Below are 24,141 nucleotides of genomic sequence, written 5' to 3' on the forward strand. Positions count from 1 at the left end.
TCGCGTGACTTTTCATATGTCACATGATCATTACTTCAAAGATGGCGAAGACAGGAAAAATGGATATGAATTCGTTGAACGGGCCGCTGGCCGATCTGGCGGCGATGAATACGCACAAAATGGCAATAACGAGGGATTATATTTCACAACCAAGAATCAGTAAGTGAAATTTTTCGCTGGTAGAGGTGGGTAATGCCCACAATTCTCCTTTCTCACCCACAGTGTGTCCCGCACAACACCGGTACGCGTAATACGTGGGTAAGATACCTGGGTCGTGTGGCCCAGGGTATAACTGTATAACCTATATGTCCTCCATAGATAATTCAAGAAAATGTCGCCATTAATAAATAAACCATTCTACTTGAGCAGTGTTGACTGTAATACATGATGAATGATAATAATGCATTAATTTTGTTCCTTACAAGGATTTACTTGGTGGGTGGCTAGGACTTGATATACACCTTACCCCCACCCACCCCATCTCAGTGCTCTTTTGAGTATTAATGCATTCTGTTTTTAATTTGAATGATGTCAAGTCGCGGAGAATTTTGATAATAATTAAATATGTTCCATCTGTAAGAGTAAAATGTCATGAAGGAAATCTTCATCTGACATGTATAATTTGGCTAACTTCAGAATCCATTCATGTCAAGTCGCGGAGAATTTTGATAATAATTAAATATGTTCCATCTGTAAGAGTAAAATGTCATGAAGGAAATCTTCATCTGACATGTATAATTTGGCTAACTTCAGAATCCATTCATTTTACTGCAAAAGTCGTGGCAATTTCGGAAGAAGAATTGCATGGTTTTTTTTTATAAATTCACATAGAGAAAGATTGGTATTGCATGCTTATTCATTAATACTGAGAGCCCTGGGGAGGTATATACTGTAATGTACATGAAATGATAAGACCTGTCTAATGAATTTAAGCCTTTAAAATTCATTCGAAGAGAAATTCATTTTTTTTTTCCTTGTGAGAATCTCAATGTATAGGGTTTACATGAAAATATAGACATATATTCTAATAGCAAGACAAAAACAGATTGAATTGCACTGAAGAAAAGAAATGCAAGTAAATGCATGCACACTTAAGAGCATTTCAAAACATTTATTGATTTATTGACTTGTGCACTTGCACTGTCAGCCCCAAATTTTTTGTTTAGATAGTGATCGGGATGCAGTTAGGAGTACATATATACAAATTAAAATTATTAAGAAGTTCGTAGATAAGAGCAAGAAGATAGAGTATGCATATAAGCAATTGCATTTGAATTTATTTATATTTAAATAGTATTGAGGTACATGTAAATTAAATGAACTATTGTGAAATAGGTTTTTTAATAGCTTCTGTACCATTTTTGTTAATAGTAAAATCTATATATCAATTTTTAAGTAGAATTCATTTTGTAATGGCGTACTAGTGGTGGTGGCAGTATTTCTGTCACAGAGTGTTATTGAAATTAAAACTCTTTTTGTAAGGTGGCTAAAGTTATATTATTGCTGAAAGTAAAACAGGATGTGGCACTTAAATAGGTGGCTAGTGGTAACAAATATAGGCAATTTAAATTCCCAGGTAAGAAAATAAAACAACCATACATTGCAGGAACTAGGAACTTTTTATAAAATTTTGTTTATGCTGAAACAATTGATATGAATTGCCTTTTGGTCACACAATTAATGTTGTAAACAAAACAAAGTTGAAGTAATCATCCCATTCCCTGTGTAGTGTACATGTATATGCCTATGATGATATTAATACATAGTTGTTTGATTGGATTAGGTGATCATTGTAGTACTGATCATTTCCCTAGAGTGGTACTTTTTCCTGTGTACCTTTAAGAAATAAATATTTGAGTAGCTGTTTTAAATGTAAACAAAAAAATTTAGAAATGTAGTGAATAGTTATATCAATCTCCGGGATATAAACCTGCCTTTGATTTGATCCAAAGACTACTTTGAATTTTTAGGATAGATAAAGCAAATGAATCTGAAGTTGTATTACATCATCCATGGACTTCAGTGTGTAGGATATAAATAAAAATTACCATCCTGCACCCACAAGCGGTTACAGAGATTTCCGATGGTTCCATTGCCATTGGTATTGATCCCATCCCTTCCCTATACACATAATGTCTCTTATTGTCTACCTACAAACTGTTCCATTGATCTCCTTATAGATTTTCGCGGGCCACGAGGGCTCTCTCGCTCTCGCTCTCTCTCTCTCTCTCTCACTCCACTGGATTCACCCTCTCGGCTCTAACTCTCAGACTCCCATTGATTTCTGTATCTGTGCTTCCTTATACTCTGTAGTAAGATTGTACATGCAGTCAGATGGGATTAAAATAGGATTGGTTTGATTAAAATGACGTTATCATTAATAAAATGAATGTGTATTACAACACTTGCAGCAATTTGTAACGGTTATAGTTTATTGAGCATGTGTTTATATGGTAACTGTTGTTGAATACATTAAATTTTATAGTTTTACATGGAACAACCATCAAAAATGTAAAAAGCTCACATTGTTAAAGATAACATGTATATCCTCATGTCAACTTAAATTATTAAAATATGAATTATATAATTATCACTCTTGTTGATTTGAAAATTCTGTAGAAGGATAACTTCTGTAAGTTAATACTGTAAGTTAATACATGGACATTTTTTTAATCCTATAGTGTATGTACATATGTAAGCTTTCATGTCTTTTCCAGCATACAAGACTGTCTCTGGTGTCAACGGTCCACTTGTCATTCTGGACGATGTGAAGGTAAAGATTACTTGTACTGTCTCCAATGTTACAGATGACAGATGTTACAGTTCTATTTTTGTCAAAGATATACATGCATTTTCCAAACATTTATATATACATGACATGTATGAGTAATTGATATTTTGAAAATGATGAAAAAAAAAATTTATGAAATATTCTATTTGGTGCATGTAGTTGATACATGTATTGATGAAATATTGATGATAGGTCTCAAAGCATTTATGCTGCTAAAAAGTACATGTGTGTTGCTATTTTTCAGTTTCCAAAATTTGCTGAGATTGTCCAGTTGACCTTGGCCGATGGAAGTTCAAGGATGGGGCAGGTGTTGGAAGTCAGTGGATCCAAAGCCGTCGTACAGGTATATCCATCTTACTCCTAGGTATCACACCTATAAACCTCTCAGGTGTACAATGGAAGTCCGCAACTCAATAGAAAGACACATGTTGCACATTTTACAGTAGTGCAGTGACAATGAGTGAATGACCAGTTCAGATAGATTTCTGCCTCGAGAATCTAACATTAGTGAGAGCTCAGTGTACAAAAAGAGTGTGTATATAGTAACTCAAATGGTTGTAGGAAGTTTGCAGCAGTATGTTCCATGGCACAGTAAACACATGTGTACACCTACACACTCACAAGACACACCTGTGTGACACTTGATGTCATCGCACAAGACACACTAGGTATTGTGAGGACAGTGTCTATAACACACCTGGTCTACAGTGGCATGTACACTACAGTAATATTTTTCTGAACCTGAACATTCATCATATAAGTTCATTGCCTCTGAAGCACACAGCTTATATGTATTTCTTATTCAGACCGTGATGTCGCAAGCCTGAAAGAAGCAATCCAAGTTACTCTTCTCTGTTGACTCTAATAAGCATGTTGACAATTAAGATTCAACGCATCATTTTAATAATATAAATACAATGTGCAGTACATGTACTCATAAGTGTACCGAGTAAGTGATTAAGCTCAAGTACTTCTTAATCCTCAGTTATATATTGTGGTTAGACAAGTACTATCTAGTTCAGAATGCAATACTGTGGAGATGTGTACTGAGTGTGTGTCGTGTAATTGTTGTTTTTTTTCTCATTTCCATTGGTTGAATAGTAGTTTAGTGAGTTCCTTACTTGCTAAGTTGTACAGATAAACCCTACATAGTAATTTCATCTAATTTCAATCAGCAATCATATGATAGTGTACAGTAGTAGTAATGATCAATTATTGTCCATGACAGTGTCATTATGAAGCCAGCTATACTTAATGCTGTATCACTATATTCAGTACTTTACAGTGATTTAGTAGATGGTTCCACTGTCTCTTAATTAACCTTGTTGGTAACTGATCTATATCTTATCACACACAGTACTTTTTATTTGCTTAGTATCACTCATGCAGTACTTTAAAAAAATATTCATCGTATGTAAGGGTAGATATATCATACAGTAAATGTTATGGACATCCTCATGAACAAATTTTATTTATTTTTTTCATCCAGCTCATTCGATAGATCTTTAGAAATCTTCTCAAATTCATCCCATCACAATTTGTGGGAGTTATTGTATACAATACCAACTAAAATAAGACGATACTTCAGTACATTGATACAATATGATAATGTATTATTAAACTTGCGGTCATTGATATCTAGATACTATATTACCCAAAGCTTGACCTAGTTAGTCTATCTGTGTCATTGCACATACTTTATAAACTGTGTGAAATGACCATCTAGGACCTAGCTGTTTGTGTACATGTTTACACAGTATATCGAGCAATGGAAAATGGAAGCATCATATTGTATCATAGATTATTTTTTAAGGTTTATGGTATCTAAAGACAGTAGTGCACATTAATTTATACTATTTCAAACATATTTGGATAATAAAAGCAGCAGGCAGTGTTTAGTAGTGGTGATGTATGTTAAATAAATTTTGCCTCTGTGATGCAATATTGGACACATTGGGAGTGATTTTTGCCAGGGTAACTTTTACCTACTCTGTGATTTAGTTCTGGAGCCAGAGGATCAGTTATCTACAGCCCACTGTAGATTGACTAGGGTGTAGGGTTATGTACATAGAAACCCAGGATTTTGGGGGGTGAAGTTCTGCATGTTTATCTAATTCTTGAGACTCTTGATTGAGTACAGGTAAAATTTGGTCAGGGACGGAATGTCAAACGTTGTATGCTTTGGGGCAATTGTTGACTTTATTATCATTGCTGTAGCTATAATGTTAGCTAAACTGCATGAAATGATAAACTGTGTTAAGTGGTGAGAGACAGTTGAAATTAAGAATTAGACTTAATGAAAAAAAAATCATGCTAAAATAAAATGGAGAAAACAATGACACTTTCAAGGAACGATGATGTGATAGTTATATGGAAGAAAAAGGAAAGTATTAACACTTGCACTATTTTGTCACTATATGTTTGATTATACGTTATAGAGAAATTACACAGTAGTACTAACCCTTTGGAGTACTTTGTAAATTATGTTTTGCCAAGACGACCCCCCCACCCACCCCACCAAATAAAAAAAAAAGTTATAGTAAAAAGATTTGATTTAACTACATGTATGTCTGGAATGGATTTTTTTTTTCATTTTTAAAATTTTCATAATTGTGTGTAACTTGTAATGATAGGTTAGGTAAATTAGAATGGTAATTATAAAGTACATGTAGTCATAAACTACCTATCTATATGCATGAGAATTAATGCAAGATGATTGGGAACAGTGTATATGCTTCATCAGTGAAGGAGAAATAACTCAAGAATGAGTCAGATGTCTCAATTAAGATTCAAAGTTACTCAAAAGTACATGTACCAATACTCAAAATGATAATATATAACTTTGACTGGCTTTGTAGGTGTTTGAGGGAACATCAGGAATTGATGCCAAACACACACTATGCGAGTTCACAGGAGACATTCTGAGAATGCCCGTGTCAGAAGACATGTTAGGTAAGTGGACATATCACCAAAAACATTGGATGCCATGTATTATGTACACTAAAGTCTTTACAAAATACAATTTTAAATTTTGTTGCAAAAATTATTGACTGTTTTCCTCATGGCTATAAAGATAATATGTTAAAACAGTTTATATACAATGATTGGATAAATTTTTGGATAAGAAAAATCTTAAGCTTTTTAATATGTTTCAGGTCGAGTGTTCAATGGATCAGGAAAACCCATTGACAGGGGGCCCCCAGTACTGGCCGAGGATTACCTAGATATCCAAGGTAAGTTTAGAATTAGAAATATATATTAAATAAAGTTAAGGACTACATATATGCCCAAGATAAGTTGAAAACTACCTAGATATCCAAGATGAGTTGAGGACTACCTGGATATTCAATGTAAATTAAGGACTGCCTTGATTTTCAAGGTGAGTAGATACATGCCTGGATATTCAAGGTGAGTTGAGGACTACCTGGATATTCAAGGTGAATTGAGGACTACACTGACATCCTTGGTGAAATAAACACGACCGGGTACTTAGATGTCAATTTGAAATTAGTTTTGACTAGATGTCCAAAAAAAATTGAGGAGTGGCTGAATTTTATGGATACAATGTGATTTATGACCAAGATATCTCTATTAAGTTGATTATTGTACTTAAATGTATAAATGAAGGACAATCTAGACATCCATTGTGAGTTTATGATTACCTAGATTTCTATATAAAGTTGGAAACAATACTTAAATGTCTAAGTAAAGGACAAATAGACATCCATGTGAGTTAAGATTACCGAGACATCCATTTCATCAGTACTTAATGACTACCTAGATATACAAAGCAAGTTATGCTGAAACAAGATGTCATGGATATGTTTAAGATTTACTATGAAGAGAGAGTTGAGGACTTCTTCTTATTGCTGTGGACTGCCTAGAAACAGATTTTTTGACAAATACATACATGTACATATCCTAAGATTGGCCTGCTTGTATCAGAAATTTTGTTTTATACAATTAAACCTCAATAAATAATTAGTTAACAGTATTATGAAAGGGGAAAAAAAAGAAAATTTATCAAACTACCAGCCACTAAAATGTTTGTACAATGTAAAAGGATTTTTTATGTAGAGATAAATGTTTGAATATTAACTTGTAGGTTTTTGTGTTAGATCATGCTGACAACTTCTTTTGTGTATATGTTTTTTATCTGCTTTAGGTCAGCCCATTAACCCCTGGTCTAGGATCTACCCTGAGGAAATGATCCAGACTGGCATCTCCGCCATTGACACCATGAACAGTATCGCCAGAGGCCAGAAGATCCCCATCTTCTCTGCTGCCGGTCTCCCTCACAATGAAGTATGACATATGTTATTAAGGAAAAGTTATGTCTACCAAGAAAAATATGTTGTATTAGGCCAAAAGATAATGTTTTGTTTCTTAGGCACCGTCACATCAGGTCAAATGCTGCTGCATTTATAAATTTTATTGAAGAGTCCAATAACTTTTTTTTTCGATTGTAGTGAAAATATGAAAATTGACTTATACCCCTTTTGCAGAACAAATCAAATACTTGTCTGTATTTATTTTAGAATTTTTAGCCTGAGAAACTAAAGATTAATTTTTTATGGCCTAAATATTCCTCTTGTTACTTTACATTGTACTTTTCAAAGTATTACAATTTTGCTGTGTCACTTGAATTTTGATATCACTGACCTCTATATATGAACTCTCCCCTCAGATTGCCGCCCAGATTTGTAGACAGGGAGGTCTGGTCAAACTTCCAGGGAAGAGTGTTCTGGACGACCATGAAGATAACTTCGCCATTGTGTTTGCTGCCATGGGTGTAAGTTTTTTGCAACACAAGTTATGAAAAATAAAATTCTTGTAAGGAAAATGAACTGCTTTACAAATTCATATGCATAAAGGTCTGCCGGTGCTTAAAAATAAAGAGGAATTTGACATATCCCAAATATGGTCATATGAAGTCAGGAAAGATAATCGCTACAAGAGGTATACACTGTATATTTTAGGTGAACATGGAGGCAGCTAGATTCTTCAAACAAGACTTTGAAGAGAATGGTTCTATGGAGAATGTGTGTTTGTTCTTGAACTTGGCTAACGACCCAACGTAAGTACCCTGCAGAAGCAAGGTTGTTTTGGAATGTAACTCATTGCTTAATATCTTAAAGCTGCTTGGTCCGATTTTATATCAAATTTTATGCACGCTTTTAAACGATGGCTATGCTTAGTATATGTATAATAATAGACATTGCAGTAGTTTTACCCGTCAATTATGCCAAATTTCAATGAAGAAAAATACTTACAAAATTTGCTAACAAAACAAACGACATTAAAAGGTACCACGTTATTTTGCCTCATGTTAAATTTCACCCCTGACGACGAGACGGGTATGGTTGTACATGTATTACGAATTTGACATCGCTTTAATTTACAATCGGTGCAAACCCCAATCATTCGGGGGACGAAACCAAGCGGTTTCCTCTTCTAAACATTCCCGTGATGCATTTTGGTTTGTTTTTTCGTTTGCCCAAAGAGAAATTATTTTTATTTACTTTGAATATTTCTAACTTTGAAAGGAGACTGATTCTGCTGTTGTAAATAGGAGAAAGTCCGTAACTTTCTAAGATAAATGATTTGTATGGAAAAAATTTTGATACTGTAAAAACAAAAAAATCGGACCAAGCAGCTTTAATCAGACACTCAATGTCAACAGTTAATGAGAGTTCTGAACTCACTGTATCACTTTGTGTTTTAGAATTGAGCGTATCATCACTCCTAGAATAGCTTTAACCACGGCCGAGTTCTTGGCTTATCAGTGTGAGAAGCACGTGCTGGTCATCCTCACAGACATGAGCTCCTACGCCGATGCCTTGAGAGAGGTTAGTGAGGGCTTCATAATAGGGTTAACATCAAAATATTAAATGTCATTCTTTTTCGTTGCAAAATTGTTTGAATATCCAAGTTTCACTTTTATTTTTCTAACAGTTGTGAAATTTAGGAAATCAAAACGAAAGTTTGTGTTTTATGTTCTTAAAATTTGATACTACCGGGTAATTGATTGAACCTCAAAATTAAGTAATTGTATAAAATAATGAATCTACAGTACAGTACCTCAGATTTTAGATATAATTGGCCAGTTTGGTTGCTAAGTTGTTCTGTTTATATGTAGGTATCAGCGGCCAGAGAGGAAGTCCCCGGTCGTCGAGGTTTCCCTGGTTACATGTACACAGATTTAGCCACAATATACGAGAGAGCTGGTCGTGTAGAGGGCCGAAATGGGTCCATCACTCAGATTCCCATCTTAACTATGCCAAACGACGGTATGTATTAGAATACAGCTAAATTTCCATTTGTCATTCGTACAGGGTAATCTTAATGATGGTAATTATTCATATATACCAAAATTTCCATTAGCTATCTGTGCTGTTAACAATTTTTAAAATTTCATTATCTTCTCAAATTTAGAACTGTAGACAACCCAATCAAAGTTATATTCTAGAAATGTTATTTAAAGTTGTTTTGAGGGTCATAAGTTTAATTCCCTGGAGGTTTAAGAACTGATTATTATAATAAAACAAGTAGAAACAAAAAATCTTATGACAGGGTTTACTATTCCTGGCCCATACAATGTGGTCTTTTGTGAATTATAGCTGATTGAGTGACTGTATGTTGTAGATATCACCCACCCTATCCCTGATTTAACTGGTTACATCACAGAGGGACAGATCTATGTGGACAGACAGCTTCATAACAGACAGGTAAGGACAGGTGGATACAGGGGTCTCTCCTTGTTTTCTCGATTGCAGTAGACTGTCATGTAGTTCGTTTGACATTATTTAGCATTCATTGCTAAAAATTAATCAGAATTCAGCTTGAGGGTTGTAAATATTACTTCCTATAAATAATAATGCAGCAAAAAGTATAAGTATAATTTACGTAAAAGTTAGACAAGATAGTGGTAAGGTTATTTGTAATTTCAGTTGCTTTTTAGAGCTTTATATGCTATATGTTACAGTCAAATATATTCCAGAATACTTGTTTTAAATTTTTTTATACCATATGTTGTAACTACCAATACTTGAATATACATGTAGAATTCATTGACGCAATCATTCTCTTAGTACATGTATCGACAAAAAGAAATTATATTGCTTAAAGAAAAACACAAATATTTATTAAATCTATATGATCTCTTTAATTTTCAAAGTTCTGATATAACAGCACCCTTTTTGATTGATCTAGAGTGTCAAATTTGATCATTATCTTTAGAATTTATAACAATATTGCTGATATGTTAAAAAGTGAGTATGTTCTATCCCAACCTGGATATTTACCCTGGATATCTGCCATTGATATTTACCAGTTTAAGGTAATTTTGGCTTTAACATGGAATCCTCTGCTCTATTTAATGAAATGATTTATCCCACTTTAGATCTACCCACCTATCAATGTCTTACCCTCACTGTCTCGATTGATGAAGTCTGCCATCGGGGAAGGCATGACAAGAGAAGACCACTCCGATGTCTCTAACCAACTGGTGAGTCACAATGAAATACATTGATCCCTTTAAATTTTCTCATAATTGTGTTAACATAAAGAGAAATTTTATTTAGCAACTTTCTGTTTACCCGATTTGATGAATTTTTCAATGTTTGAAAATGTATTATAGGGATTTATAATGCAGGTACCCAGAATCTTTCTGAGAATAAACTAGACAGTTTGTTCAAAACTAAGCATTATGTCTTGCAAATGAGGCAGTTTTTCGGCTCGCACATTAAAGCTACATGTGGTTCTAGTGTGAAGTTTTTATCCCAAAAACCAGCATGTATCAAACAGAAATTAAAATATCTTGTCTTTAAAATTACTTGTATTTTGTATTGGTTGGTAATAAAGGTATGATAGAAAATTTCAATTTTAAAAGGATTTTCAAATATGAATACAGAAATTATTCAGAGCAGTTATTACAGAAAATTGTTTAAAATACATGTTCTATACGTACAGTAAAACATGCTTATAACAAAGTGCCAGGGACAGGCAATTTTGCTTCTTTTTAAGCGTAATTTGTTATATCCATCAAGTTTACAATATATAAATAGTGCCTGTTTGGGAGGGTAACAGTTGAAATTGACACCCCTCAAAAACCATTGTCAACCAACGTGAAGCGGAGGTTGACAATGGTTTTTGAGGGGGTGTCAATTTCAACTGTTATCCTCCCAAACAGGCACTATTTATTTTATTATACTGGATGTCTTAATTTTAGAGATTTTTTTACTGCTTTTATATAGAAATGACGTGAATTTCACGGCGAACCGTACGCGCATCATTTACGGGAATGTAACAATTCATTTTGTTATACTTTCATGTTAAATACTGAAATCTGATTGGTTTAGACGCAGTTCATAATATGTTCTATTACCCTCAGCGTTAGCAACGCACTTAGCAACGGGTAACATTACGAATTGTTATATGCGCGAAAATCATGCGCGTACGGTTCGCCTTAGAATTCACGTTATTCCTATCTAAAAGCAGTGATGTTTTCTTTAAAATTAAGACATTCAGTATAACAAAATAAATAGTGCCTTTTTGGGAGGATAACAGTTGAAATTGACACCCCTCGAAAACCATTGTCAACCTCCGCTACGTGTCGGTTGACAATGGTTTTCTCGGGGTGTCAATTTCAACTGTTACCCTACCAAACAGGCACTATTTATATAGTGTTACCCGTTGCTAAGTGTGTTGCTAACGCTGAGGGTAATAGAATGGATTATCAACTGCGTCTAAACCAATCAGATTTCAGTATTTAAGTATAAGTATTTCAGTATGAAAGTATAATAACATGTAATGTAATCATGGGGAATGAAAATCAATTCATTATAAGCGTGTTCACTATAACCATGTTTTACTGTACCGGTAATTGAGTGCTATCAGTTAATGGATATTCACATGTCTACTCCAGTATGCCTGTTACGCCATTGGTAAGGACGTACAAGCCATGAAAGCTGTGGTAGGAGAAGAGGCCCTGACCCCTGATGACCTCTTGTATCTAGAATTCTTGACCAAGTTTGAGAAGAATTTCATCTCCCAAGGTACAAAACACTTCAATTGTCAGAATCTTAATAGTTGAAGATTTAGATTTTAATTGCAAACTCTGCATCCACTTCAAATATAATTGTGTTTGTAAATGTAATTCTCTAGTCTACCTGATAATTGATACTCAATGTTGATATGCATTATCTTTTCTAATTGAAATGAACAAGTATTATTTATTTTGATTTAAGGAAACTATAACCATGGTTTGCATATATTGAAACCCATGATACTAAATGTAGTAGAGGATTTTTTTTCATCATCATATGTTTACGTTTATTTAATACTTTATTTTATTTTTTAGGTCACTACGAAAATAGAACAATCTTTGAATCTCTAGACATTGGTTGGCAGTTGCTCCGAATTTTCCCCAAGCAGATGTTAAAGAGAATTCCGCAGTCTACACTAGAGAAGTACTATCCTCGTGATGCTCATAAGATGAACACCAGGGCCGGACCCAGTAAAGCTGCAGAACACAGCACACAGCTATAGGACCCCTCATCCCCGCCCCGCCCCCCAGCAGTGACTTTGAGCATTCCAATTCTACATCATTGATCAAATCATGCTTGTATCAAGTGGCAATATTGCAATGACTTAGAACTGTCAGCTGGATACATAGTGCTCGTTTCCCCCTATTTATTCTTTGTGTCAAGGCAATATGATATCAATTTTTTTTGTTTTTGTTAATTTTCAACCCTCGTTCTTACAAAAATGTTATATAAGTTTCCCCTTTGAAAGGACGAAAAAAAATTTTTTAGTATATAATGTGAATTTGGTATGAAGTGCTGATAATCGTGAATATCTTGTCAGGTTTGTTGTTTTTTTATGATTGGTTGCAAAATCTAGTCGTATTTAGGCCGTGATATATGTGTCACTGTAGAGCATAGATATATTGGACACACATCATTATTCTGTCTATATCCCATAGTGTATAATGCTGATTTCTTGTGACACTTCATTTCTATTTACATTGCCTATTAAAAGGCAAAATTAGGCATTTATTGTATGCAGATTTAAAAAAAAAAATGAATGTGAAAATGGAGTGCTGTAGTATTTGTCTTGGCTTCATTAGTTACAACTTCAACACTTATATACAGTTACATATTAATTGACACTTTGACACGCCCACTTTAGAAAGCAGGGGATTCCCATGACAGCAAGTACTCAGAGTAGCTTTGTGATAGAAAACTTGTTTATAGTCGGATTGTAAATATATCTTCTAAGTAGACAACAGTGATATATTAAAAGGCAATGATTGTCACTTTTGATGCAGAGGAAAAATAAGTATTACCAGCTAATTGTCTTGTCTCTGTAAATTTTGTGATATAAAAAAATTATATAGGTAATATATATATTTGATTTGTGAATAAAAAAAACAATGAAAATAAAAGTAATACTCATAATAAATGCATTATTTTATTTAATTAAACAATGACATAATATGCTAGACACGTGCTTTTTTAAAAAACATTTCACTTATATATCAAAGAGGAGTTCGGGATCTTGCGCAAAGCACCCTTACTTTTATATCACACAGGAGTTCGGGATCTTGCTCTGAGTCAATATCGTAGATGGGCACATGACGATATTTTGGCCAAGTGGACTGAACTTGCACAACGTTCCTGTTTTTCGATATCTCACGCAAGACTGGAGAATGCATGGCAAGTCGAATTTTGAGCTCTGTGCCTAGAGTATGTGGATTGTCGGAGTTGACGCAAACATTACGATTTCTGCAGGGAAGTCTGGAGAGCCTTTTCCGTAAATCTCGAACCTCTTTTGATGTACCGCCAATTTCCGAACTTGGTCTACAAGTTAATGAAGATTTTTTTTAAAAATAAGTCTTGAGAGAAGGATTCATTATTACATATACCATTTTATAAATAAATGCAACATTTTTTCTGATATGATTGTACATATGTATTCTTACCTTTGGTTTTTCCCTTTATTTTGGAGAATCTTCATTTTCGAGATTGGGTATAATTCTTTGACGTCACAATTAGGTGATTGTGACATAGGTAATTTTATGACGTCACGTCACAATGCTTTAAACGACAACGATCTCGATAGACGACGCAGTGGATAAAAGAGGTAGGTGAATAACTGATAATGGTATGAATTCTATTTCACATAATATGTTTTACGGTGCGACCGTTGGGGCGAGCGCAGCAGGTGATCAAAATGAATCATGATAAATCAATAAAAATAAAAGTAGTGACGTAAAGTAAATGAATTTGAATGCAAAATAAAATAAATATACCTATTTTTCCAGTACATTTTCATTATTCATAATTCATAAAAAATTTTATTTATTTATATACCAATCTGATTAAAATCAGATCTTTGTAACGCTCCGAAATTCTGATAGTCGCTAACCAAAGTGTAGCGACATCAGAATTTGTCGGAACGGATCAAAGATCTGATTTTAATCTGATTGTTTATATACTGGTCGCACGCCAATATAGAATTTATCTCAGATAAAATGTTGTTGAATAATAAAGATTTTAACATAATGTACATTGCAGTTTATTTCCTCTTTTCTTGCACCAGACATTTTTATTAAACTTACAAATAAAAATTGACTCATCACAGATTCCCCCCCTCCCCCGTTTAAAAAAAAATCAAATTTACGTATAAAAAAAATTTGTTGATCACATAAGGAAAATGGATCCCCCGGGAGCATGTATTATCGTAAATAGTAGTGAAAATAAAGACACTTTTGAGCAGCTAAAGAGCTAAAGGCATACCACGCACTCCCCATTCCCCACCCCGATTAGAATTTTCCTGATTTTGAGAATTTTATTTTTCTTTTTGCTTATGAAGATTTTTTGAATGATGTTGCCACGCCCCATTTAAAAAACGTTCCTGGAAATTACCGTAAATATAGTGAATAAAATAATTGTGAGCATTCATCCAAATGAGAGCAAGTTACAGCTGTTTCCTATCTCTGAAGAAATGTCCCGATTCGTTACCTCTGCAAGATTTTGAGAAGATTTTGGTATTTATATTTCAGCAGATTTACAGTAGTTTCCCCTTATTGTGACGTCAAAGTTCACGTCAGTCAAGTGTAGTCTGTCTCTTTGAAAACACACTAGAAAAAACTACGCGAAAAATACTGTTTGGTTTACTTAAAAAGCATGATGTTCTGGAAATTACACAATTTATCTGTTTCTCAAAAGTTTTACTTTGATTCTCGCGAGATGGTGAGTCTAGTGAGATCGGCCGACATTGAGGAATTGCATTGTGGATCGAAATTTACTGACTCCGAAAAATTCATTCGGCGCACCTCGGCCGATTCCGGTATCCTACATCAAAGATGAGGTACGAATCTGCCGAGGTGCGCCGAATGCGAAAAATTCTGTCGGATCCACGTGTAAGAAATCCATTGTGACGTCACTCGAAGGACGATAACTCCGGAAATTGGCGTTGTTTCAATGCATGTACGTAGTCTTTTATCTTGTTCTCGTGAGAGTGTGAAATGGGAAACCATAATTACAGGGAACTACTGGGATGATTAAAACAAGGCATTACTGGTCCGATTTACTGACGCCAAAAAAATCCGTTGAATGAATGTGCAAATAGTCCGAATTTTCTATTCACACACGCCTTGCCGGTAGAGCTCGCTTCGCGCCGGCGCTGCGCGCCGGCGAGCTGCGCTCGCTATGATACTTTATGTAGGTTATGTTTTTACGGATGCAATTGTTCAGCGGTGTCAATGAAATACATTGGTGACCAAGACGTGTAAAACCCTTATTTGTAGCATTTCTAAATTCTGATCTCGATGAAGTATATTTAGAAAAATAGATTTTTCTTGGATCATTATAACTGGCGAGTTATGCTTGAAAATGTTCAAATAAATCCATTGCATGCGTGTCAGAACCTCCAAGAAATCACACAGACCATAATCTCCAAGAAATAGTGTTTTTCAATGACGTCATTGAAATTCTGTTTTATAGGAGCGTAGCCTCATTGACATTTCCCGCGTCGTATTCGCTCATGTTCTTTTATTTGGCTGATACAAAATACTATCTTTGTCAAAGTTTAGAGGCATTTTCTACCCAACAATATTTTTCTTTAAAAAAAAATAATTCGTTCATTTGTCTGATTTTGTTTTTTTCTTTAACTTGCGCTTCAGCATGATTATGTTTTATCGACGTTGCCACTTTTCATGTTGCATGTTGAAAAAGTCCCTTTCATGTCGGGTCTGAAATATGCCATCAAAAGAGTATATCTAGAGCTCACACAGAATGCTTGCTCACTAACACTTTAGTCGTTCAAATTTCTGTTACACTTGACAGTATGCGCGTCAAAAGGAGCAGGGTCAAAAACACTTTAACCTAGTAAGATGGAATTTATTTGAAATTTTGATTCTCAAACGATTGCTAAGCATATTATGTGCTATTTAACGAGCAATAATGCACGTTGTTGCACAATTAGCAATTTGTTTGTTCGTAATGACATATTGAGCCTAATGGATCACCATCTAAATTATTAAAGTTTAGACTTAAGCGGCCCTTTTATAAGTGCATGATGCTTCGATGATCTATCGCAACGCAATCTTTGTTTTTTAAAATAGGTCACAGACGAAATATATTTATGTATCTATTTTGTTTGTTTCAATTATATACATGTACTTTTATAATTAAAAAAATTCTTTTTGTTTCGAGCCTTTAATGATCATTATATTTTAAATGAATATAATTTTATTTATTTAATCAACACAGAAAGATTATTATTTCATAATTACAGAACAATCATAAAGAAAATCCATTTGAATTCAAGAAACAAACAAGTTTTGGGGGGAACTATTTTTTCTGAGGGAAGTTTTTTTAGACGAAAATGACAGAAACAAGCAATTTTATGAATTTTCAATATACTTTTCTTTTTATTTTACTTTATTCATTATTGACATTTTTAACATTTGATAGGTTTGTAACATACATGTTTTCTATAGATTCTGTGTGAAATGTACAAAGTTAAATCTTGATAGAGTGATAGACATTTATCATGATATCATGCAAATATATACGAAATGTCGGAATTTTTTAAAGCAAAATTTTGCGAGAATTCTACCTTAGGCTTTGAAGCCATATATCTAAAATTTGCATCACTGACCATCATGTTTTAATATGTCAAAATGATACTGAATATATATCTAGGCAAAGTGGATTAATCTTATAAAATTCTTGATATTCAAAAAGTGTTTATTTCAAATCAAATTGTAACTATTATGGAAATTGTCTATTTTAAGTGCAAAAAGGTAACATAAAAATATATGCGGCTTCGTACAATTTTTTTTTTGTAATTCCCCTATTTAGAGTGACAATTGTGCATAATTAAAAACAATATTTGAAGAAATAAGTTTGCTTAATCAAAAACACTGGCAACAAATCCTAATCAGGATAAATTGCAATTTAGATACACGTGCAAAAAGGTCGTATTAAATTGGCCATAACTCACAGGGATGAACACTGACCTCTTGTTATTTTTGTATGTTTTGTCTACGGATTTCAATGATATACTTCTCAAGAAATTCTTGATTGAGGAGTGGGATACTTTAATATGTATCGATAGCAATTCAATGAAATATTTAGAGAAACTAGCGAATATAAAATTACAATAACTTATTCCACATTTGGTAATCGGAGAATTATAGTCTGTCCCAAGTTATTGCTTCCATCACTTTTTGATGACTTTTAATGAAAATACACATACCTGGGGAAAAATACAGTTGAAATCGATAAAAGGGAATATATTCAAGATATTTTCATTGAACAATGATCATTTTTCACTCCTAAAAGTTCACAGGAACGAAAAGAAATTTCTTAGGGAGATTTATAATGGGAATTATTTACATCTTTTCTCCATTTGGAAGTACTCGGGATACCTCGCGCAATTTTCCAACGTTATCATCCGGGCTTTTTAATGGCTGATGAAATGCAAAATCCTCGTAGACTTTCTATTTAAATTTTGGATGTGTATTGAAACCTGAACCGGTAGAGGGGGCGTTCCAAAACAGATAATCTGGACATTTTTCATATTAGTGGAAGAACGTAGTTTGAGCACAAAGGTAATTATGATTATCGAAATATCAAGCAAAAAGTGGTGGAAGCAAAGACTCGGGACAGAGTAATAGCATTTCATGAAATCAAAGCAAATAATTTTGAAATAAGTAAAGAAAATTTTATCATTTTGAAGTTACTTCATTTCGTTACGAGTATACTGGACAGTCGTAGCCATCTTTAATTACTAAATATAAGATTATACAGCTAAACAAGTCATTTAAAATTAAAATCAGTTAAATCTGATGGGCAATTTGTTGATCATCCAGCCTCCTTGAGCTTCTACAAAATAGCTGCAAAAACCTACGATTTCTACAGCGATTACAATTTTTTATTAATATGAATCATAAATACAAAACGATTTTGACCCTCTTCACAAAGTTCCGACAGTGAGGAATAAGAAGGACAGGTTGTGATGAGATGCTGAGGGTGATAACTGTTGTATAATCTATGACTGGCGCTGAGAGGAAGGTTGTCTTATATGCTTTGGAAACTGAAGCCCTAGGAATCCCCTAGCTCGTTACCGGATATGACCTTGCAATTCTGAAAGCGACTCACCCAAATCGCACACGAGCTGCTGTTTTTATTTGACTTTTATCGAAATCGAATTAAGCCAGCATCATTTTCTCTCACCGACATATTGTAAACAAGATACTAGATAATTAAGAATAATTAAGATGTTTGTTTAAAAAAAAAATCATTTTGTGACGTAATTTAAATTCATTATAAGCCTCTTACAAGATCTCCCGCGAGTGCATAACGAAGTGGGATGATTCTTCTTCAATGAACCTCCACGTCGGTCTCTAAATCTCACTAAACACCGCGCACTTCTCGTCTTAATTAGAAGACAAGATTTTGTGATTGAAGTCGTACTGTCATGGCGTACCTGTCTAATTCTTGACTACGTGTACAAATCTTCCGTAATCAGATGTGGCCCGCCTTGGGTATCTTTGAGTACAGTGTCATACATTTTGCACTGTTGCAAGGGTAAAGATTTTGTACTTTTCAAAATGTTATAAATATCAGTTAGTTTTGAACTTGGACACCTCCCATCTTTCCCGGGTCACCACCCAACTCCTGCGTTTATAAGTCTTGTAAAAATTATTTACATAATTAAGAAGGAGTTACGCTTGCAGGTCTAGTTGTTTTAGCTTTCGTGAAAAACAGTGGCCAAGCTCTAGTGCGAATTAATATCGGTATCAAATAGTTCCGCGAAACACGATTCCGTAGATACGAATATATTCTCATTAAAGTTTGCAAAAAAATATATGGTACAATCGTGATATTACCAAGTTTACCTGTTTTATTATTCTTTATCACAGGTAAGAATGACGAATGCCATAAAAATGACATATTTATTCAGCCAACGTTTTTACATATAATGATGTAAAAACTGTATTATTCCTCAATAATATCTTATCAGAATTTCTTCATTTTTTTTAATGTTCAATACTCGAATAAATCATGCACACAGTATGTTTATGACGTAAAAAACCACCGCGTCAAGTAGATTGAAACAGTGTCAGGAATGCAGTTGCTGCAACTGAACGTTCAGAAATATGGCTGCATGCGTGCATTCTTCAAAAACACTTGAACGAAATAGTGCTAGACCACATTTATCTTACCAATCCCACCTTTTGATAGAACAATAACTCTTTAGAATTTGTGAGGACTACAAAAGAAGCATTTTTTAGAGTAAGAAGATGAACGATAGAGAAATCCTGATTTTTATTTGGTAACTTAACTTGCGAGCATCTCACCAGAGAGATCAGACTGTTTGAAGGCTCCAGGGCGTAGATTGAACCCACGAGTGCTCAACATCTGCGACATCGTTGAACAATTTAAAAACATACATTATCTTTCATCGGTTTTAAAAACTCTTGAAGCCACAGTGCAGATGAAATATAAATAAACCTAGAAGTACGAAACGTAAAGTGCAGATCTCGCAAGATTATTCACACATGTCTCTAAGATCACGATCGTGTAAATTGAACTGAACGATGAATGATATAATACGGTTTTTTTGTCTTCACTGACCTAATGACTTAAACATTGTACGTGTGGGTTGTTTTTTTTAAACATTATATAACACAACACTTAATCAATCAGTATTTTTGACGACATGAGTTAAGTCTGATTGAGACAAAGCTTTAGGTAGGCAATCTGTGAGTCTATATTTAATATATGAAACAGTAAAGGGGACTGCTAAATCCACAGACGTCGTCAGCCAGGTCCACTCGTCGTCGGTCAGTCGTTTCGACTCCTATCCTGGAACGTTCTCAGTCAGCAAAGGTACTTAGCTTAATCATTTCCTTTTTGTATATGACTTCCAGCTCTGCACTGCTCTTCTCCGCCACAACCAGCATGATGATCAGTTCTCAACTGTTGTCTACAGTCTCTGTAATCCTGCTCTTTCATCCTTTCTTTTGATTCCCTGTGCTGTCATGCATTGCACTCAAAGTAGACTGGACCGGGAATCCTCCACAGCCAATTTCTACTGGTAATACTCATGCGTTGTATCATTTGCAACGTCTGCCAGACTTGTTACTTTGATTTGTTTCTCAGGTAGGCCTTCTCGCATCTCTCTTCCAATGAGACAATAACCTCTACCAGGATGATCATCTTGCATTATTGGGACCAAACTATAATGTCAGACGCGGAGATGATGTCTGGAAAAACAGAAGTCGTAACCCAAAGTCTGCCTGCATCTCCCAAAAAGTTGCTGAATCTAGGATGGGTTTCTTTTTCCAGGTATTTCTTGACTGATGTCCTTGACTGATCACCTTCTCTCACAAAGTTGATGAATCTTCTTTTGTTCCTTCTTTGGTATATCTGCAAGCTCTCAAAATACTTGTTCATGCCTCCGTCTGTGTATGCCCTGTGTTAAAGAGACATTGCAAGATGACAAGACATGTTCTAGAGTGCCTCTTTTTCCACAAAGCTTACAGCTCATACCTTCTGTAAGGCCCAACTTGTAAAAGGTGGTGACGATATCAGTTCATACCCATGTTTTAATAGGAACTGAATACCATGTGGTTCCACCAGCTAGATCTCTTTCCCCATTTCAGCTACCTCTCTGTTGGTTTTTTTATTTTGTCCATGTACATTGGCTTCCCATATCTGTTGCTCTTGCCTGTCTTAGTTCTTTCATTTGGCGTATTTCTGCCTGGACCACCCCACGTTTCTCAGTGTTGTTATTCTTCACCCAATTTTCTCTGTGGCTGCTTCCTAGTTCTTGGCCCCCTTCTGTTACTGTACCAACTATATCTGCATGTTTCGCCTTTATTTTGCCTGATGGCTGCAATACCCGCCGACCACTTCCAATTCTTGCCGCCTGTTTTACCGGTATCCTTTATTTACCAGTATTTGAATTGTGATATTTTCTTGCACAAAGAGACATACATTTCTTACTTTGTATCTTTTAAGTTAACAATGGATCGTTTGAATTTTATTTTATTTTAAGTACAAGGTGTGAAAATCGATCTTCTAAATTTATTTACAACATAAACGGTTAGGTGTGTTTTAGATGGATATATAGTTATATATATTAGTTACTCTCTCTCTCTCTCTCTCTCTCTCTCTCTCTCTCTCTCTCTCTCTCTCTCCGTACTTTCCGTAAATGAGATCCCGGCCTTGTGCTATTTTATACCAACCAAACCAGAATAATTATGCAACCTTGATTCCCATATTTCTTTGCGTATTCATCGCGAGTAATTCCAAGGAATTAACTAATGTTAAATCTCATCAAGGAAACCCATTTTATGAGACATTAGATAGCTATATATCAGAAACATCGTAACCGCTTCCTTAATCCAGGGTTAATTTGGAGTACCTCATTTCTCTAAGATTAAAGATATCAGATCGCTCAAGTAAAATAAAACATGGCGTCTTGAGATCTGTGCTAAAACTGTAAAGATATAAAACGTATCCTACTCGATTTCGATTAATTGCATCGATTAATTAATTAAAATAATGTGTAATGATTTGTATCTTTACACAAGTATATACATGTATTACGATATGAAATATATTAAATGACTATCGAAAGACGAATTTGAAATAAACGGTTATATTCAATAACTTACGTGTTTTTTCGTTTAATTATCACTGTACCAATGTCTATTTAGTAATGTATCTTATTCAAACACACACACATATATATATATATATATTTTTAAAATATCTTTTATCATTGATCCTTGTCGGTCATCAGTGTGACTACGTTAATGGGGACACCATCAATCAATTGAAGTTTTTACCCTTATCCTATATACCTCCCCCTTCCGACTTTGCAAATACATATGGGGAAAAGCAACTTTAAAAGTTCATTGGCAAATGATCTTCTTTGGTCACGAGGCTAACCTCTTTTAAGATTCGATCGCATACCAACCCAGTTCATAAACCTTTGCTTTGCTTTTAAAGTATTTTTAAAATTTTTTTTATTATATGTTATAGACAGATAGGTCATTTAAAATTGTAAACCAAACTGTGTTTTCCTACACATATGATAATATGTACATCGTATAAGTATTTTTTTTCTTCTTTACTTCTGGGAAATCAAGTTGTGTTCATTCATAAAGCTAATTTTAATGACATATACGCAGTTTAACTCAATATGTGATTTGTCCTCGTATGAATACACTAGTAAGTAGTCCCTAACCATATTTTAAACTGTTCTCACTGAATTTGTTGTGGTTTTTTTTTGTGCGACGTAGTGAATCAAAATAAAAATTTATAATTTGCAGAAACCTAAGAAGCTCGTTCGTTTTGAACAAAATACTGTAAATATATAGCCCTTGGCTCGCGTCAGTGACGATCCCGATCAATGTGACGTCATAAATACCTCGTATGGCCCCGTGCCCCCTGAATGAATTAACTTAGAAATTAACCTTAAAGCACTGTGGGTTCGTTAATAATATATAAAAGCAAGTCATCAGAATCATTAGAATGTCGAGGAATTTATTATTAATGATGTTAACAGCTCTCCAAGGTCCGATATTCTGTCTACGGTTACCTTTGTATGTATCTCTAGACGAGTCCGGTTCTTGAATGGAATTGTTCAAGTTTGGTATGGATGTAAACCAGCAACACTATTGTCTTGCTTGTCCATGTAGGTCAAACGTACAAAGCTAAGGAAGTCCAGAAGGGATTCGAGATTCAAAATAGGAGATTCAGAATGAATTTGTTGTTATCAAAATTAAAAGCAAATGTATTCGATACTATTTTATGGGGGAAAGCAGAACACGACATGTTTTTAAAAAGAAAATCTTAGAGGTCAAAAGTTTTGTTTCGAAAATAATTAACAAATAGAACAGAGCTGAAGCTTGAAAGTTCATTCTCCATTAATTGGCCATCTTGTTCTTTAACACCTCTGGCATCTGGATTAGTTACTTGATTGATCAGGTCTAGGAGGGTGTGAATGGTGATGCAAAGAAGGGGACAAAAACGTGGTAGGAACGGAAAGCAATATTTTTATGAAATGAATTATGATTTCTGAAATGTTTTAAGGACCCATTGTATATTGCAGGGTATAATTCTGTCGTAGGTAAGATTTGTCCTTTGAGTGTTAATCTTAAAACAGCAATATACAATGCAATGTAAATCATAATCTGTTACCGATTCATAAATTGTAATCATTCGATTCAAGTATTCTAAACATAACATTAGACCAAGAAAAAGACATTTAAAAGCGTAGCATTATTTGCATTAATTTCGATTTTAGTATAATAGAATAATAGTAATAAATTGATAATGACAATTTGATAAAAAAAAAAAAAAGGAAAGAAAAAAAAAACCTTATCCAGTACATAAAGTTTTAAACAAGATAAGAAATAATAATGCATTGATAATAAAGAAATATGATAACATAAATTGAAAAAAAAACTTCTCTAATACATGTAATTTTTAACAAGACTCAAACTGCGACCTATAAAACAATAATCACTTAGCAACAGGATTGCACTGGTCTTTCGGGTGATTATTTGTGATTGCAGGAAATAGATTGAGGCTAGTAGTAAGATGATGCTATCATACCTCTGTGTATATTTTCTACGTAAACTTGCAATTAATAAACATGCTATTTTATCTTTATTAGTAGCATCCGGGGAAATAGTTGCTGTCTTGGGGGACAATAAACTTGCTATCGTCCTCGTAATCAGTAAATAGGCTGTGGTTTGTAGTTAGATGATAATATCGACACTAGCTTTTATCTAATACCGTACCTTTGTTTCAATA

General features: G+C 34.2%; 2 protein-coding genes and 1 long non-coding RNA gene across 3 annotated transcripts in view; 2 read left to right on the forward strand and 1 right to left on the reverse strand.

The window, feature by feature from the left end:
* LOC105328999 (V-type proton ATPase subunit B) lies at positions 1–13,255 on the forward strand. Its single transcript, XM_034474057.2, has 14 exons — positions 1–159; positions 2,718–2,773; positions 3,036–3,134; positions 5,650–5,743; positions 5,947–6,024; positions 6,957–7,096; positions 7,479–7,583; positions 7,771–7,868; positions 8,517–8,640; positions 8,931–9,081; positions 9,437–9,519; positions 10,194–10,298; positions 11,718–11,847; positions 12,153–13,255. The coding sequence occupies exons 1-14, from the start codon at positions 24–26 to the stop codon at positions 12,338–12,340; spliced, it is 1,587 nt and encodes a 528-aa protein (XP_034329948.2). The 5' UTR covers positions 1–23; the 3' UTR covers positions 12,341–13,255.
* Positions 13,251–13,926, reverse strand: LOC105328998 (uncharacterized). Its single transcript, XR_002199679.3, has 2 exons — positions 13,776–13,926; positions 13,251–13,653 (listed from the first exon to the last, which is right to left on the reverse strand). It is a non-coding gene; the product is annotated as an uncharacterized lncRNA (long non-coding RNA).
* Positions 13,880–24,141, forward strand: part of LOC105328997 (5-hydroxytryptamine receptor 4) — a 17,464-nt gene continuing 7,202 nt past the window's right edge. The window contains exon 1 of the mRNA XM_066068661.1: positions 13,880–13,936. The gene's annotated coding sequence lies outside the window, so the exon portion shown is untranslated. The remainder of the gene's footprint in view (positions 13,937–24,141) is intronic.

Source organism: Magallana gigas, chromosome 8 (genome assembly GCF_963853765.1).
Source record: "Magallana gigas chromosome 8, xbMagGiga1.1, whole genome shotgun sequence".
Taxonomy (NCBI): Eukaryota; Metazoa; Mollusca; class Bivalvia; order Ostreida; family Ostreidae; genus Magallana; species Magallana gigas.